General features: G+C 34.4%; 3 protein-coding genes across 6 annotated transcripts; 1 reads left to right on the top strand and 2 right to left on the bottom strand.

The window, feature by feature from the left end:
* Positions 1 to 1470: 1470 nt before the first annotated feature.
* On the bottom strand, positions 1471 to 9270 carry Klp31E (kinesin-like protein 31E). Of its 2 annotated transcripts, XM_015929480.3 has the most exons (6): positions 5606 to 9270; positions 4968 to 5132; positions 4075 to 4194; positions 3648 to 3968; positions 2814 to 3467; positions 1471 to 2417 (listed from the first exon to the last, which is right to left on the bottom strand). In XM_015929480.3, exons 1-6 carry the CDS (start codon positions 9127 to 9129, stop codon positions 2342 to 2344), a joined length of 4860 nt encoding a protein of 1619 aa, XP_015784966.1. In that variant the 5' UTR covers positions 9130 to 9270; the 3' UTR covers positions 1471 to 2341. The 2 variants fall into 2 exon arrangements, with proteins under 2 accessions (XP_015784966.1, XP_015784967.1); XM_015929481.3 differs by lacking the exon at positions 4968 to 5132.
* Positions 9271 to 10707: 1437 nt separating this feature from the next.
* Positions 10708 to 11624, top strand: LOC107362417 (baculoviral IAP repeat-containing protein 5). Its single transcript, XM_015929484.2, has 3 exons — positions 10708 to 10937; positions 11044 to 11271; positions 11365 to 11624. Exons 1-3 carry the CDS (start codon positions 10827 to 10829, stop codon positions 11440 to 11442), a joined length of 417 nt encoding a protein of 138 aa, XP_015784970.1. The 5' UTR covers positions 10708 to 10826; the 3' UTR covers positions 11443 to 11624.
* LOC107362416 (uncharacterized) lies at positions 11520 to 16825 on the bottom strand. Of its 3 annotated transcripts, none has more exons than XM_025160933.2 (4): positions 16522 to 16825; positions 16337 to 16377; positions 15762 to 15900; positions 11520 to 15611 (listed from the first exon to the last, which is right to left on the bottom strand). In XM_025160933.2, the coding sequence occupies exons 3-4, from the start codon at positions 15876 to 15878 to the stop codon at positions 11913 to 11915; spliced, it is 3816 nt and encodes a 1271-aa protein (XP_025016701.2). In that variant the 5' UTR covers positions 15879 to 15900; positions 16337 to 16377; positions 16522 to 16825; the 3' UTR covers positions 11520 to 11912. The 3 variants fall into 3 exon arrangements, with proteins under 3 accessions (XP_025016701.2, XP_089122131.1, XP_015784968.2); XM_089266005.1 differs by having other exon boundaries at positions 16188 to 16377; XM_015929482.3 differs by lacking the exon at positions 16337 to 16377.
* Positions 16826 to 17611: the final 786 nt, after the last annotated feature.

The raw sequence follows: 17611 nt of genomic DNA on the forward strand, positions 1-17611 counted from the left end.
TAACCAGATAAATTCATTTGCCCAATTGATTTCAATCTTGTTTCTCATTTAATCTAAACATAATTCATTTTTTAGGTCACCATCAATCGAGTAACAATTAAACAGCTTATAAATGGGATTGAAATGGTTAAATGAGGGATTCCAGTTAACTAATAAAAATAGCTTTATGCATTAATCTCATTTGATGTCAATTGAAGTTCAAAATGGCTTTGTCATTTGAAACCTTTTCAGTTGAACCCAAAAAGCAACCAGAAATGTTTAAAAATGGCTTGGTTAATTAATTAACAAGATTTTCCACTTTTGCATAATCGGATGAACAAACAAATTAGTTTATTATTCAACAACAATTGTGACAGATTTTGCTCGGCTGATTGTTATCATTAATCATATGTCAAGAGCATTTATTTAGTGTTGTTAATACAAGGAAATATTTAAACGTAGGCTGAGGTTAAAACCAACGCTAAATATCAGCAATTCGTAACAATGTTGATGATATGTTTACAAATGATTATCACTATCAAGGTAATTTATTAACAGTTTAATAGTGAGTCTTGCATGCAACTATACTTATCTAAGCCAACATTGAGTCGATTAATCAAGTTACTTGAAAAAAAAGTTTATGGTTGACAATTTCAATGCAATATTACATTAGAAATCACAAAATCCAAGCAAAACATTCATTTATTTACATTCTGTTTCCTATTTATTATGTTAATCATTTCGCTTTTCAATAACATAGTCACCTATTTGTGCACTTAAATCCACAATGATTAACATTAGCCGATTCACTGTTTAATCAGTCTTGATCAGTCTAGTCAGTTTCAATGAAAACCAGGATTCAACCTTTAACTTCACCTTGCAATTAAAAAAGGCTTGTAATAAAACATTGTATATTGATTTGCTACAAATCGACTAAATTGACTAACAATTAAATTGCAAGTAAAATAATTATTAATCATTGACAAAGATGTTTGTTTCAGTGTTCAATCTTGTGGTAATTTTATTTTTAAGTTAGGAGTGTAGACATTATCCAACCCCGTATTTTTAGGTATCATTAATCAATGTAAAAGCGAAATGAATTAGTAAATTATAAATGAATGGCTGGAAGGTGAAGAAGTTGAAATTGTAAGCATTTTTGCTAATAATGTAATTTGATGGAAGGCGCTTTGATAATAGTTAGTACCTAGACTGGTTTGTGTTTCAACAATAATCAAGTGAAACCAATTGTATGACGTTTTCATGTTGCATGGTTGGAATGATTTAAGAAAACTTTTAACTTAATAAATCTGAGGTGATTGTCTAGTTATGCTTGATAAATCAAATTGAAATGGTTAAGCTTCAATACTAATCACTTTTGAAAACACATATTACGGTTAAATATAGGTAGATTAAAAGTTTGGCAAGTAAATTTACTCAAGGGTTGCAAAGTGTTGTGACTTTTTGTATGAAATAAGACAGACATTTGTGATATTTTGACCAAAATTTTTGTATCTTTAATTTTATCTACCAATATAATAGAACATTAAATTTCATCTCATTTTTTCTATTCATTTGATAGAGTTTAAATATTGTTGAGATTGGTAGACGATGATTAGGGTAAAAAGGACTCTGATTGTTGAGTTTTTGATGGTTCCTTTAGCAGGTGATTAGTTTCACAAAATAGTTTCTTTAAGTTGAATTTGGTTTGGGTTTAGTTTGACATCGGTAAAATTTGGTAGTTAATTTGTATTTCTTTATATATTCCATCGATATTTATAAATCTAATTTTGGTGAATGCATTTTTTGGACTCTTTTGACTTGTAAAAAAGGAAAGAGATAAAAAAATTTTATCGAAGTAAAAATGAAAAATTTGTGGAATGGTAAATACGCTCTTGACAGAATCAAAGAAAACATGTTTAAAACTATTTACAGCTATTTTGTTTTGTCTCAAAACAATTAGATAACTGTGACTGGTCGGAATAAATGCAAATAAAAAAATGGTTTCTGAGATAAAAAGGACAAACAAATAGGTAAGGTAATATTATTGTAACCATTTGAAGGTAGTTGCTTGGCATGACAATTGCCTAGACGACAATTATATAGTGATGATTATGTTTAAGGTGAAGTTTAGATTTGAATGAGAAATGTGTGTTGATGTTTCAAAGATGTTGATGAGAGTGAAGAGGAAGGCGAAGTATTAAAAGTACATATTAAAAAAGAGACCGATAAAGTATCTGATAATATTGTTGACAAGTTTCGATACATTGAAAACATCACATCCCGCCATTGAAAGAAATAGGTTTGATTGTTTTGATGTGTATCGTTTATCGTATTTGCTTTTGCCTTTGAAAGAGTTTCTCATTTAAGGTTCGTAATCACAAAGATCAGGCGACGGATCTGCACTGCTTCTCCACCTGAAAAGGCCAATATTGTTGTCTCTGTAGGAAGAGGAAAGAAATGATAACAAGTTAGATAATTTCAAATACCGAGTTAAGGTATAAAAATCAAGTCAAGGGTAAGATCACTTTATTTGGTAAACGACAGGAATCAACAAAATAAAATATCAGCAGCAACCTTGAATTATAAAGTGATGTTACCCACACAACCTGTCACTTTTACTTTTTTTATTATTCTTGCTTATCTTTTGAGATCAGTATTACGATCAACAGCAAATAGCAATAAATAAAATTGGTATATTTTGTATTAAAAACTCTATCTATTAATTAACTGCAAAAATGCAAGTTCACGGTACATCATAAAAAGGTGTAATGCTCTTTATTGTTAATGATTGAGGAAATACTAATGTATTGATGGTTTAAAGGGTTTAAACTTACGCAGATCCAGTAGCCACAAGTTTTGAATTAACATCTACTGCGTGTATTGCTGATGAATGGGCTCTCAATTCACCAAGAGGTTGACAGGTATCAGTTGACCAAAGTTTGACAAACCCACTTCGACAACCGCTAATCAAAGTTGACCCACCCTTTTTGATCGCCAACGCTTGAATCCAATCCTTGTGGGCCTGGTTAATAGACTGAACTAACTTTTTATGGGGCAAGGTTAAGTCCCACTTTTTGATGCAAGCATCCCTGGAGGCAGAGAATAATAAATCTCCTGATAAGGTTAAGGCTTCAATGCCATCATAGTGGGGTGGATCCAAGGTACAAATGGGCTGATGAATGCCCCCAATATCTTCCATTACTTCAAATAACTTGATGTAATGATCTTTAGACCCGGTAGCAACGATATTAGAATCATTGCCAGACTCTTCCACAGCCATACAAATAACATTAGCTTGATGAGAAGTGTTCAATTTTCCAATACAATAGTATTTTCTGAGATCCCAAACTCGGACCGTATGTCCAGAAGTTGAAAATAGTACGGTCCCGTATTTGTTAAGTTGAATGTCTAAAATTCTATTCTCATTTTGACCTAATTCATTGGGCCGTGCAGCCGATGCAACCAATCCATCAGCGAGTCCAAGTGAACTATAAATGGTGAATCAAAAGGGTAAAGATGGTAAAAGAATTATTATATTATTAAATGGGTTGTTAAAAGAAAATTAGTGATGAAACAGAAAAATAGGTTTATTGGAAAGAAAGTAAGAGAAAGGTGGAAAATGAGATAACAAAGCGAGAATAAATAATAAAAATATCGATTTTTCGTACTTGAGAATTTTTATGCATCGAGCAGGATTTTCTCTTGTATCCCAAACTTTAATGATTGATTTGGAAACTGAAAAAGCTAATCGAATATATTCATTGTAGACAACTTTGACCACAGAGTCTGGATGATCCTCTAGAGATTGAATTTCTCTGCCTGTGTGAAGATCCCAGATTTTAACAGTACAATCTTTGGACCCAGAGAACATTACATCATCAGTGAGAGAGACTGAAAGTACAGGTCTACTATGACCTTCAGCGGTTGAGGACAATATAAGAGGCGAATATTTGTCATAACTTCGATTTGTGCACGGGACCATTATTCCTCTAAAATAGACAGAAAATTACTTATTAAGTTTTTGTATGCAAGTAGGATGAGTAAAAATCAGATTTCAATTGAGCGAGAGGGATTTATAATTTTAATGATGTGTACCTGTCTGGGTTATTTTGACCGTTAGAGATGGTTCCACTTGTTAACCTGGAGAAAACATTTTCTTCCTTGTTTCGGCGATAGATTTGTGGTGATGAAGGCGGAGTTGTTTCATTGGTTTCACTTTAGATGAGAAAGGAAGATGATAAGTTGAATTATTAATATTGTAGTTTGAATTGAAAAAGGTAAACGGGCAGGAAGAAGAAAAGGGATATTGAGATTGAATGATCACAAGAAGGAAGATAAAGATTGGAAATTTTTTACAGGAGCAAACAAAAAAGTTGATAATGAATGGATGAAGATGAGTGAAAAAACAGAAAGGTGAGAAAGGTGAGACAGCACTGGGTAGAGTTACAGACAACAGGCAAAAAAGAGAACATGAAAACGTAAAGGTAAACAAAAGATGATGAGGTAAGTGTTAGTTCAATAAAATCAGTTTAAGTTCAGGATCGAGATGCAGAAAAAGGTTCTTATTTCAATGTGTGGTTGTGAATAAAAAGAAGCTGATTGAAGTTGATCACGATCACCATTCAATCGTTATTTTTCAATGCATCCTTCTTAGGGTAACAATTAACTTGCCATCAAAAGAGAATGGAAATAAAAAAGTGAGAACGCATACATAATTTATAATTAAAGTATTGTTACTATTTCTATTATTGTATTATTTTGCCTGTGCAATCAATGAATTGGTCTTTGAGGAACAAGGACAAGTCAGCGAAAAGAAACATTGAACATGCATTGAACGAGCAAATCTTTTGATTTAGTTTTGGCAACATGGGCCAAGAAGGGTGAGAATCATGCGAAACGGTAAACATAGAGAAGTAAAAAGAGATTTTCACGGATTTAGAGGAGAGAGAGGGGATTACAGTTGAATAAGCAAAGGATAAGAAGCTCACGATGATATTTGGCGAGTAACATGGGTTTGTGATGGACTGTTGCCGAAAACAGATAACACACAACTTGGTTTGATGAGACGTCTTGTTTCGAGTAATTGATTTTTTTCGAAAGTTTTACGTTTAAGGATTGGCGATTCGATCCTAGAAGATGGTTTGCATATATCCCTAAATATGGACAATTCAAAACATAAGTAAATGATTTATTATTATTTGCTTTTTCAAAATGAAGACGCAGTAGCAAATAATTAATTATTTAACCAAAAAGGACAAGGTTAAAAGAGAAATGGGAAAGAAAATTTGTTTAAATTGAACAGCTTGTAGAGTTTTGCATAATGGGAATGACTAGTTGAAGATCGAATAATCAATCAAGTAATATTTGTTAGTATTTAAGCTAATCAATCAATCAAAATAAATTGTATTCTACAAGCCTCCTACAATTACATCGATAAAAGTGAAACAAGAATAAAGTGATAGCTACACGAAGAAAAAAAGTTGATCAAATAAAGGTTTGTTTAGCAAAAAAAAAGGAATGAGAAAGGGAAAAGCCCAAGTAAGTGAAATGATTAGAAGAAAACAAATCAAAATATTGTGGGAGAAAAGTATCTTAAATGTCACTAAGAGAGCAAAATCAAACTTACTTTAAGGACGGAGCACTTGGAACTCTATGGAGATCAGAATTATTTTTGGCTAGTGTTGAGATAGGGTTGACCAAACTTTGAGTCATAGGATCATCGGCCATGTTAATCGAATTTCGTGATTGTTCGAATAAAAGTTCTTGCGGTGTTTTGGTTAATCGTCGAGCTTTTTCAGGTCGCCCTGACCCATTTTCATTGACGTTATTCCCACTTGACGAAGATGAAGGTCCCATTAAAGGTCCAACTGTATCACCATTGTGGTATTTCTCGTGAGTGTTCGATGTGCCTAATTTGTCAATAGTTTCGTTATTACTGTTACCATTTATCGGTGCCTCAAATGCATTATTATTAATATTATTGTTATTGTTATTGTTATTGCTATTAGCTGTAGGCGGCCTTTTGGTATCTTCAATAAATGTGGTGTCCAGTAAAAGGTTTAGTAGATTTTCTTGAGCTACAGAACTATCTTCGAGTTGATTATATTTCATCTCGTACTCGTGTGCTTCCTCTTCCTTTTGAACGGCAAGGAGACTTTGATTTATTGCCATTGTTAATACTTTCTCAAAAAGGTATTTCATCTCTTCTAATCCTACATCAGCAAGTAAAGTGTTCATTTCTAAAGTAGGTGTATCACCGGCAGTTTCTTCTAGCTGCATAATTGTTGATTGACATTCATCTATATTTTGATTAAGATAGAGAATGTTATCTTCAATGTTACCCAATTCTTCTAACAGTTCAGCAATAATATCTTCACTTTTGCCGGCTCTTCTAGACTCTGATAATTTTGCTTTAGTATCTTCTCGTTCTCGTACCAATCGACGGCGCTGGGCAAGAAAACGTTCCATTTGCAGCTCATGAATTGCAATGTTTTTCTTATAAATCATCACCTTGTTGATGTCCTGCTCAATAGATTGCCACTTTTGTTTAATAACTTTTGGGGAACGAACGACGGATGATTTTTCAGATCCTTTTCTCATGCGACTAGATGATTTGACCCGTCCAGCAACTTTATCACTCATGGGTTTAATCATTTTCTTCATTGCCATAACTTGGTCTTCTTTACGTTTGAGAAGAGATTTAACTCTATTAGCTTCTGTTTCCAGATTTCTTATTTTAACATCTTTCAGCCTCTCTTGTTTAGCCAATTGTGAGAGCTTTTTATTCTGCCTAGACTCAGCTTCTTTATGACGCTGGGCTTCTTCTTTCATCTTCTTTAACAGACCAACTTTCTGCTTTTTCATCTCACTAACTTCATTTTTCAAACTTCTCAATTGTAATTCATACTTTGATTGACTTTTCATGGCAGTAGCATGCTCTTTCTCGGCCATCTTAAGCTTTTTCATTTCCGTCTGTAGAGCATTCAACTTTTGCTGGTAATCATCCCGAACCTTTTTTGCTTTATCATTACCACCTGATCCAACGTTGGTCAACTTTGCTAGTACACGATCACGTTCAGATTCAATCTCATTGATTTTTGCTTGTAACTGTAATAACTTTTCTTCATAATGATGTTTCATTGACATCATCTTTCTTTGACTTTTTTCCAGTTCAATGATCAGTTTTTCCTTTACAGAGATCTCATTTGAAAGCTCAGCAAGTTGAAACTCGGTATCAGATTCTTCATCACTGGCATCACTTTCATCTGATGCTGGGGATGATGAAGCACCATTGCCACCTTCATCATCTTCTCCACCATCAGTACCTCCATCAGTTGCACCATCTGTACCTCCACCACCCCATCCACTATCAGATTCACCATTGATAGGAGATGGGTTTGTACCTCCACTGGTTGTCCTTTCTATATCACCATCAATATTTCGATTACCATTGGTTTCACATATTGTATCAATATCTTTATAAGATTTACTTAAATTACGAGATATTTTTTTCTGTTTGGCAATTTCTTTTTTAGCTTCTTTAAGTATAGTATCACAAGTCTCTGTTTCTTCAGCAACATCGTAATTTCCAACAACAGCGACAGCGGTTGATGAAAAGGGTGACATTGACATTCGGCTCATGGTTGAACGCTGAGCTTGTTTCCTCAGTTGAGAACAAGTTTCTTCCATCTCGATTAGTTTGGTTCTCAGCTCTTCGATCTCACGAAGATAATTTTGCACCATATCTTTAAGATCACTTGGCTCACCATCGTTTGTAATCCATCCTCCGGTCGCTTTTTCTAGCGTTAATTCGGTATTGCGTGCAATCAATCTTTCATTCGTATCTTGAAGAGCTTTAACTCTGAGCTTAAGATTACCAATTTCCTTTTGAAGCATAGTATTTTCATGATACATATCATTGATTTGCTCATTACCATCTTCACCGATGATTCTTTTACCCTGCTTGTACTCCATAAGTTCCAATTGTAATTGTTGAATCTCCTTACGAAGCAGGTTAATTGTTTCACTAGCTTTATCTTGGTTGGCAACAACCTTGTTTTTGATATTCTTAGCCCTATTAGCATATCTTAGCGTATTGAGAGTCTCCATGAAATCCCTATCGGACGGTGATATGCATGCGATCATTAATGTTTGACTGTTACCGCCGAGGGAATCTTGCAGTAAACGAGTTAATTTGGAATCACGATAAGGAACATGGCAACCCTGTTTTCTTTTATCACCAAGAGCAGATATTACATTACCTAAAGCTAATAGACCTGCATTAATGGAGACAGCTTCTTTGGCTCTATCACCCGTTGCACCGGTTCGCTTGAGTCTCTCTGACCCAGCAAGATCTACAAAGTGGAATTTCGCAGTTAAGGTTTCGAATTCATGAGAAGGCATTGTTCCATCACTAGAAACTCCCAGTTTAAGATGATCATCTAGAGACACAATCCTTTGTTGCTTTATATACAAGGTGAAGATAGCATGTGATCTTGAAGATTGGCTGTTCATATTTGTCGAAGCAGTTGTCCGAGAAAGAGAACCCTTTTTTAAACAATCTAAAGTTGATTCAACTGATGAAACACTTCGTGCACATGTATTAACAGTGTAAATACCACCAGAGGCATCTTCGTGAATTTTAATTTGATTTATATTGGTCCCAGAATCGTCTGCTAACAAGTCAATAATGTGTTCATTATATAGTTCCAAAAACTGAACATTAACCTTAAATTCAGGTGGTGGTATACCCATTTCTTTGGCTTTTTGCTGCTTTTCTCGGATTCCACGGAAAAGATGATCAACTGCTCTAGGAATAATACCTTTATTTTCACTTTTCTCTACCCTTACGTCAAATCCGGTTCCCATAGTAAATGTTTTACCTGATCCGGTTTGACCGTAAGCAAGAACCGTTGCATTATATCCATCAAGACACCCTTCAATTAGAGAGTAAACACAATTTGTATAAATTTCTTCTTGTTTAGAGTCCATATTAAAGACATGATCAAATGTGAAAGCTTTGGTTGATCCAAGCCAAACTTGGGGTTCATTTGGAGTTACATTTGTACACACTTTACACATTTCAATAATCTCCTTTGGTACCTGTGGCCGAATCCGGACGCAGACTTTAACCGATGTTTCGGCTTCCATTGTGTCACAGGTAAACACAAAAGAATGACACAAATATTGAACAAATTAAGCACAATTTACACACAAACAATCCACTTCGCCAGTAGTAAAAAAATTTATAAACGTCAAATAAATAACAGAAACTGGTACTTGATTGTGAATGAGGACAAAAGAGATGAAGGGAGAACAAAGATAGCTCATCATGAAAACTGTTGTAACCGCGAAATAGAAAAATTTAAGGGAACATCTCAACATTTAGAGATGCCTACACAAACACTAAAATGTTTCTCTTTGATTTATCCTTCTCTCTTTTTTTTAATAATTAATCATGTAAATCTAATTATTTACTAAATTAATTGTGCTCATTTACTAAATTAACATATCTGTATCAGTTAGTGTCATAAGTTTCGTAAGAAATCGCTGAATTAATTGTTGAATCTCAACATGGTTAAGTTAAAATCCGTTGATATTATTTACAACAGATCAGGTAATATTTTGGCCTTTGGTTGTATTTATTTGGATCAAATCTTCATTCTATCCATCTAATTGAACCAAGAAGAAGAATTAAATCAACAAATTATTTACTAGCACTTTGAGCATACTGGTTAATAAATGCATGTTGATTGATCACTAAAGTAAAGAACGAGATTGGATGGGTTGCCAATGGATTTCAGAGGAGTTTGTTATTGCTCAAATCACTGTTATTACATTGGAGCAAATAATTTGGTTTGGATTGATCATCTAGTAACACTAAATAGCAGTGACAATATGAATTCATAAATCAATATTAATAGAAGTTGATTGGCTGTCCAAGTCAATATGCGTAGTGGCTGCTAGGAAGTTGGCAATTTGTCAATTGAGAGGTCCAGTTTACTGTGTGAATTCGTGCATTATCTATGAGCCATAATCAATTCTTATCAGAAATATAATGCCGAACATTGGATTTTAATCTGGAATTTGCACAAAAGCAGATCGATGAATCGCAAAGAAGATTCGTCTCTCAAACTAAACTGGGAATTGATGTTATATCGCTTAACAAGATAACAACATAATAAATATCTCTGTATATGTAATTCTTAAAGTTTCAGCAAAATTTCTGGTGATTAAAATTGAATATCAGAGAAGAAACTGGATTGATTAAATGATGAATAGACTGAAAACTTAATTTCAGCAAAATTCATGGGAAAGAAGATTTTTGTAAATTATTTGATTCTCCCCAATCCTGGTTCCCATGCCAACAGTTCAAAATCAGGTAAATTTTCAACGAAACTCGTGATTATGTTCAAAGATGATAGGATTCTGATGAGATAATCAATTCTTAGAAGTGTCTCATCATCAAGTATCGTCTTTAGATTAGTCTGAATTGAACATAGATTATATTTTAATGGTAAAGAAATCAAATTAACGTAAATAATTTAAAATTTAACGGTTTTATGGTTAAGCATAAATTAAATGGCCAAGAGATGGCGTCATAAAACAAAACAAACCGAATATGAAAATTCAAATGAACCAATAGGAGAAGAGAGGAAACTCCTTTTTTCACCGAATCGCTTCTACTACCTCCATCTGAAGGACTGTAAACAAATCGATCATGATTACATGTTACATCTGATTGCATTTGGCGGCAACATATTTGATGTGATCATTATCTTAATTTGTTTTGTTGCATTTGATTTTTATATATTTTCTTAATTAAAAGTAATCGTTTCAAATTTATAATGGTTAATACGGTGCGAGAAGGTACTGACCACGCTTTGATATTTGAAAAAAATCGCGTCAAAACTTTCAAAAATTGGCCTCACAAGACGGGTAAAATCTCAAAGGAAAATGTAAGTAATTTTTGCTATTGTTTAGATAATACAATTTGTATTTTCAATTGCCTTTGCAGACCGGTTTCTATTGTATTACCAATTGAATTAATAATTTGCTTTTTAGATGGCCAAAGCTGGTTGGTTTAAGTGTTTGCCTGAGTCAGCTGATGATGCTGTTGAATGTTTCTGCTGCTTGAAACAAATGGAAGGTTGGTCATCGAATGACGATCCATGGAAAGAACATCTTGACCATAGTCCTGATTGTGAATTTGCTAAAACTGGTGTCGAGGAACGAAAGCTAACGTTGTTGCAATTTATCAAGATAGTCGAAAAAAGGTCTACAAATTTAATTGTAAGATAAACTTATGAGATTTGTTAAAAAGTGTTTTGCAACTTAAATATGATATCAATGTCGTTTTTAATGGCAATTTATGTTTCTTTGCAGGAGAAAAAATTTGAAGAAGAACAACAAAAAGAAATTGAACATCTCAAATCTCTGAATGTTTATCAATTTTTAGGCTAATCCAAAGTAGTCATTTGACGATGGCAAAGATGTTAAGTAAGAATGGAGGAGTCAGTTTAAAGAAATGAAAAATCATGTTTTATATTTGAAATGAAATCATCAATCTATTTTATTTGCTTTTAATTCCATTTTGTTTGCATTATATTTTTTTTGTACTGAAATAAACATTCAGCATACAAGCATTCACAAGCGTATTAAAGCACATAAGACTATGATTCAACACCGGCTAATTTTTTGCCTTGATCTTTTCGATGGTAAAATATATTGAAAAAATAAGGCTAAACGTCTGTGTTTGTTGTTTGAAGGAGATGTAATGTTGTGGGCTAATCCAAATGGTGGCCCAGAGCGAGTGAGAAGATAGTTTTAGAAAGAAAGAGGAAGCCTATTGGAAAAAAGAATCTTATGAAAAAAAGGAGCGAAAATAGAGAAAAATAGATAGAGGAGAAGGAGTAAGAAAGGATATTCAGGTTTTACAAGTTTCCACTTGATTCATTTTCTTTGGTTCCCTTTATCACGCCTTTATCTTCACATGAGATCGGACTTGCTAGGGCCGCCTCTAATTCATCTTTCAAAGAGTTTGCTGAATTAGGCATATTTTTGTCTCTTTTAATGCTATTAGTAATTGCATTACTTGTAGTACCTATGAGATTGGTTGTTGCATCAACAGGAGAGGAAGAACTTGTTTTCTGATCATTACAGTTTATTACTTCGCCAGTTGAATTTATGGATGATGAATTAGTGACTGATGTTGCCTCTTTTGAAGTTGTGGTTGAAGCGGTAGGCTTTTTATTAGCTCCTAATCTAGATACGGCTACTTTATTGGTAGACGTGGTTGACTTGGTTGTTGTAGTTGCAGAAGTTTTTGCTCCTAATGAGCGTGTTGAAGAAAGACCAGGAGACCTGGTTGAAGACATTGTGGAAGATGATGGACGAGTAGATAGCTTTGATACAGTTGTATTAGTTGTAGCACCGGGACGAGAAGAGCTAGTCATCGAGCGATTCAAAGCGCTTGAGCTAACTTTATTAGTGAGTGAGGAGGCACCGGGTGAAGGTCGATTTAACATAGAACCTGTAGAGGCTCGTTTAGTAGTAGGCTTTGTTAATCCAGTTGAAGTTTCCTTTTTATCTGTTTCTTTAACACCGGTTCTGGCGGTGGAAGAAGTGACCGTCCGTGATGACGATGTTGTTGTTCGACTGCTTAAAGTTGGTTTAGTAGTAGAAGTGGTTCTAGTTGTGCCACTTGTGGTAGTTGTTGATAGAGGTTTTCTAGATGCTGCAGAACTAGCTGTAGTAGTAGTAGTTCGAGTCAATGTTTTGCCAGTTGTTGTTGATGATGATGATGGTGCGGTAGATGAACTCGTTCTTGAAGCAAGAGAGGATATTCTAGATATACCTGAAGTGGTTGTTGAAGTAGGTTTTTTATTTAATGTTGATGTAGTTCCAACTCTTGAAGTTGTCGAGCTCTTGACAGTTGCTGTGGATGTAGATGTAGATGTAGGTTTACTTGGGAGTTTACTGGAAGCTAATCCGACGTTTGGTCTAGAAGAAGCTGTTCTGGTGGTAGAAGTTGTCGGCAAAGGTTTTCTTGTAATGGTTGCAGTTGATGGTTTAACTGAAGATGCAGTTGTTCGACTTGTTGTTTTGGATAAAGGTGCTGTTGATTTTTTAGCAATACTACTCTTTGCCTGTGTAGTTGATTCTTTAATAACTGGTTGGGAGCTCTTTGATGAAATAGCAGCACCAGAAACTGCAGCTGCTGTTACAGCAATAGCAGCAGCAGCAACAACAGTAGTAGTGGTCACGCCAACAGTTTCCTCCTCTTTAGAAGCTTCTGTTTTTGAAGAAGCTATGGCCTCACTGGGGTTTTCCTCTGTTGAACCACAAATGAGTTCAGTAATATTTTCAGTTTGATTAGATTCGGTAATGGGAGCATCAAGGGGGACATTGGCTCCAGACTCGTCGTTAATGGTAAGTTCAGTCGTTTTTTCAGTGATTACTGATAAATCTTCAGACTTTTCAGGGGGCGATACTTCTTGTTGAGAAATTAATTCCTGCTCTGTTATCGGCTCTTCAATAGATTGCTCAAATTTAGTTTCCATTATACTAGATTCATTAGCGGGGTAAGGTGAAAGCACTATTTCATCAACTTGATCTGCTGAAAAATCTAACAACGCAGAGCTATTATCAGCGAAAGAAGTATCTTCAGTGAAAAAGGATTTTTCTTCTTCTCTTGGCATTTTAGCTTCAAGCTCCTCAGCTAAGTGAGCTTGAGATTCATTAAGAATACTAGAACCGAATGGATTTGATGATCCAAGAGGTGCATTGTCAGTAACTTCAATAGCAACTTCTTCTGTAAGAGGCTGGTTGAGTGGTACTTCAGCAAGTTCTTTAGTTGAATCCGATTCAAGTTCTTTATCATCACCAGAGTAAGGATCAATGGCATGAGGACCTGAAGAAATTGCATCATCACATGTGTTGACAATGATTGACTCGGGCTCAACTGAATCAGACGCGAAGTAAGGATCTTGATAAGATTCGGAAATCATTGCATCGGACACAGAAGTTATATACTGATTCACATTGCTTTCAGGGTTACTTTGAGTAGTTTCGAAAGAGTATTGCGATGAGTTATCCCCAGCAAATTGAGAAGACAATTCTGAAGGAAAATCTGTTACTTGATTGTTGGCTACAGGGGTTGAAGGGACTTCGGTTGGAGTTAAATTGCCAACAAAAATTTCAGCTTGTGAAATATTAGCCTCCATGGTTGTAAATTGCTCTTGATCAATAGAAATCAATTCAGGTGCAGAAGGTTCTTGTGCAAGATCGTGAGGATTTTGCTGAACAACTTCTTCTGAGGAAAGAAGATTCTCTTCGAAACGTGAAGAATAATTAGGCTGGTTTACATCACTGCCAGACAAGTTTTCTGAAGCACTTAGACCATTAACCACTAGACCATCAAGCATTTCTGCCTGGTTGGAATAATCTTGTTGGTGTTGTTCGTTGTTCCCATCATTCTTGAAGTCACTCATCCACAAATCTTTTTTCTCTAAACCATCGTTTTTATTTAATTCTTCGTCGTCCTTCTTTGGCTCATTTCCAAATTGATTTTCTATAATGTTGTTGCTAGTTATATTCGGTTGGAATTCATCGGCAAAAGGATTCAAGGTTGAATTTTTGCCTTCTAATTGTGATACAATGTCTTTATCCTCACTGGCACCGATTGTATCATCAATTACTTCTTTATTAATCAAACCATTATCCGTAGGTCTTGAATCATAATCAGATGTATCGATCAAGCCGTTGTCATAATTGTTATTATTATTGCTGTTACTAGTATGTATGTTGTTAAGCCCGGTTGGTAGATCATATGTATTCGAATTATCACCATTCAATTTAGCACCAAACACGTTATTTGATGTTTCGGATGGAACAGAACTAGAGGTATTAAGAATAGATGCAACATCTCGAAGGAAGATAACAATAGTGGTTACGTTGTCATTTGAGCCGTCTTCTATAGATCGTTCGGCAAGAACTTTAGCCGTATCTTTCACTATTTCACTTGGTTCTAAATGACATTTAGATTGAATATGCTGATAGATAAGTCCAATAGCATCCTCTGGAGACATTCTATCCCACAATCCATCACAACCAATGATCAAGAAGTCTTCAGTGCCATCTAAATCAATCTGTTCGATATCAGGATCAGAACAAACATAAGGCTTATATTCAGGATCACCAATGGCTCGAGAAACTGAAAGAGTACCATTAACTCTCCAAGTATCAAAATATATGACTGCACCACCCATGGACTCAACTCTTTCTTTTTCATCATCTCTTTCCAAATTGTGTGGTTCCATTATGAAACACGGTTTGCCATTACGAGAAAGAAGTGCAACTGAGTCACCAACCCATGCCATGTGAAGTTTCTTCTTATTTTCCAAAAGGCATGTGACCGCAGTACAGCCACTTTTAATTCCATCACGTTCCGATTTTTCGGTATATTGAAAATCAGTGAGAGCATATGCATGTCTAAAAGCATCTAATATATTTCCAGATTGAAAGAAGGAGCTCTCGACGAGATTTTTATGTAAATTATCAGCAGCAAATTGTGCAGCATCCGGCCCTGCATGACCATCAAAAACAGCGTAATAAGAATACTGTTTATCACCCTAAAAAAATAAACAAAAACGAGGTAAGCATAAGGAAAACAAGCGAAGAAAACAGAATATTCACAGAATTCACAGCAATTTAAATAATAGAGCAAATATTCCAAATTATGGTACAAAAAAGAAAGTTAGTCTATTTTTAAATCGACTAACCTTATCTTTAAATTGACTTAGAAGATCTGGTATGACAACATGTCTGTCTTCCATAAGCCGGCGAGTATTTCTCACAGCATACACGGAATACTCGGGAGACTCTTTCTGTCCCTCCATGGTGATTTAAACAGATGAGAATCTAATATCCATTTGGGTGAAGAACGAAAAGAAACAAAAAAGAAAATCAGTGATGAACGGAAACGAGGATGATGTTTTGACAAAAAAATGCAAATTTATAGCAAGTTGTTGATGTACTCCAAATTGAGATGAACAGAGGTTAACGATATAATTTAATGAGAGAGATAGATAGATTTAAAGAAAGATGAAAAGAGAGAAAAATTGATATATGAGCACACATTGAAGCAACAGATTTGGCAAAAAGGGCTTGGTCCTCAATCTCTATAGAGCAAGGCTTAAAAAACACACCCAACTCCAAGGGTAACTTTCTTCTTTTACTTCTCCTTCAATGTGTTTATCTATGTGTGGAAGTTTAAAACAGCGACAATCCAATAACACATCAACTTCGTTGACCACAGAGTTTAAAGAGAATAGCCAGAAATGTAAAAAAAACTCACACTTAAAGAACAGTCTTTTTTCAGAAACGTTAAACTGAAACCTGGTTGAAAAATAGAATTCACTATAAACTTTCCGAATGAGTCAAGAATAAAGAATATATGTTGCTATCAAGTTGCAATGCACAAAGAAGGTGAAGAAGACAAGATGCAGTTATAAAAAAAATTACACCGATTACACAAATTACCTTAGTGAAGGAAAGGATAGATGAAAGTTAATTGCTTGAGAATGATGATGAGTATAAAGTTGGTGGCAATGATGTTACTGTTGCTTCAAATATTGATGGTGATAAAGATGGAGATGAAGATGAAAGGGAATAGGACAATGAAAGGAGATTAGAAGGGAAGAGAGGAAAGGATGAATAAAATTCTTGATAATGTAAGTCACCTTTATTATAAATATTATTTTGAATTAATTAACAGTCACATTTAAAGAATAAATTTACAAAATGAGTTCACTTGAATTGGTAAAAAAATCTTTCTTGGCTTCATCAACATTAAACCTCTCTACTCTCTTTCATACTCACTTACCTCTTTCTCTCTTTCTTTCCTCCCCGGCTCTCACTCGGCAAAAAACAACGCCATCTATTGGATGAAAATACAATTTTCCAGGTTACAGTTAATATTTTTCTTGAAATGAACGTGACAAATATTTGTGATTCTTAAAAATGTTATCATTTACTTTTCATCTGATTATTAATGTTGACAGATTGAAAAGCAAAATCTCATTTAATTGATAATTTATCATCTGCCAAACCAATATAATTGTGATTATTGTTAATATAATTTCTTAAGTGTAACCATTAACATCAGCATCATCAAAACAACTTCAATATTTTTCAATGACTTTTGTCTGTTATATCGACTCAATTTTGAATGTAAAAAACAGTTATTTTGTTGCCATAACGATGTGAATTTTAACGAACAAAAAAATTTAAATTTTCAAATTTGTTGTTTTTAAAATGTAATTAATAAATTACTGGGTAAGTAGAGGTCCAAAAAAGAGAGAGAAAAGCTGTTCAAACTGAAAAAGCTAAAGGTTTTTTCCCTTTCGCTTTGCCCAGTCAATCAGAAAGCAAAGACATTATAAATAAACATGTAACACCAAATACAATTAATAATGATAATAATTTAAATTGAGTTGTACGCACACACGCAACATATAAACACAAACTAATTGGCTTAGATTAATTTGCACTGTTTAATAACTGAGCATTTACTTATTGTTAGATGAAAGATGAAGACGAAAGTTTCAATACTCAACATCAACTAAACAAA

Source organism: Tetranychus urticae, chromosome 1, assembly GCF_039701765.1.
Source record: "Tetranychus urticae isolate SD_2017Ah chromosome 1, NJAU_TeUrti_SD_1.0, whole genome shotgun sequence".
Classification (NCBI taxonomy): Eukaryota; Metazoa; Arthropoda; class Arachnida; order Trombidiformes; family Tetranychidae; genus Tetranychus; species Tetranychus urticae.

Bases quoted from the DNA above. Each gene is read 5' to 3' on its own strand.
- Klp31E (XM_015929480.3), bottom strand. From the start codon at position 9,129: ATGGAAGCCGAAACATCGGTTAAAGTCTGCGTCCGGATTCGGCCACAG. The intron at 4,195-4,967 runs GTGAGCTTCTTA...TCTCATCTAAAG, and splicing joins GTTACTCGCCAAATATCATC to TGAAACCAATGAAACAACTC. The intron at 3,468-3,647 runs GTACGAAAAATC...CACCATTTATAG, and splicing joins CGATGCATAAAAATTCTCAA to TTCACTTGGACTCGCTGATG.
- LOC107362417 (XM_015929484.2), top strand. From the start codon at position 10,827: ATGGTTAATACGGTGCGAGAAGGTACTGACCACGCTTTGATATTTGAA. The intron at 10,938-11,043 runs GTAAGTAATTTT...TTTGCTTTTTAG, and splicing joins GTAAAATCTCAAAGGAAAAT to ATGGCCAAAGCTGGTTGGTT. The intron at 11,272-11,364 runs GTAAGATAAACT...GTTTCTTTGCAG, and splicing joins AAAGGTCTACAAATTTAATT to GAGAAAAAATTTGAAGAAGA.
- LOC107362416 (XM_015929482.3), bottom strand. From the start codon at position 15,878: ATGGAGGGACAGAAAGAGTCTCCCGAGTATTCCGTGTATGCTGTGAGA. The intron at 15,612-15,761 runs GTTAGTCGATTT...TTATTTTTTTAG, and splicing joins TAAGTCAATTTAAAGATAAG to GGTGATAAACAGTATTCTTA.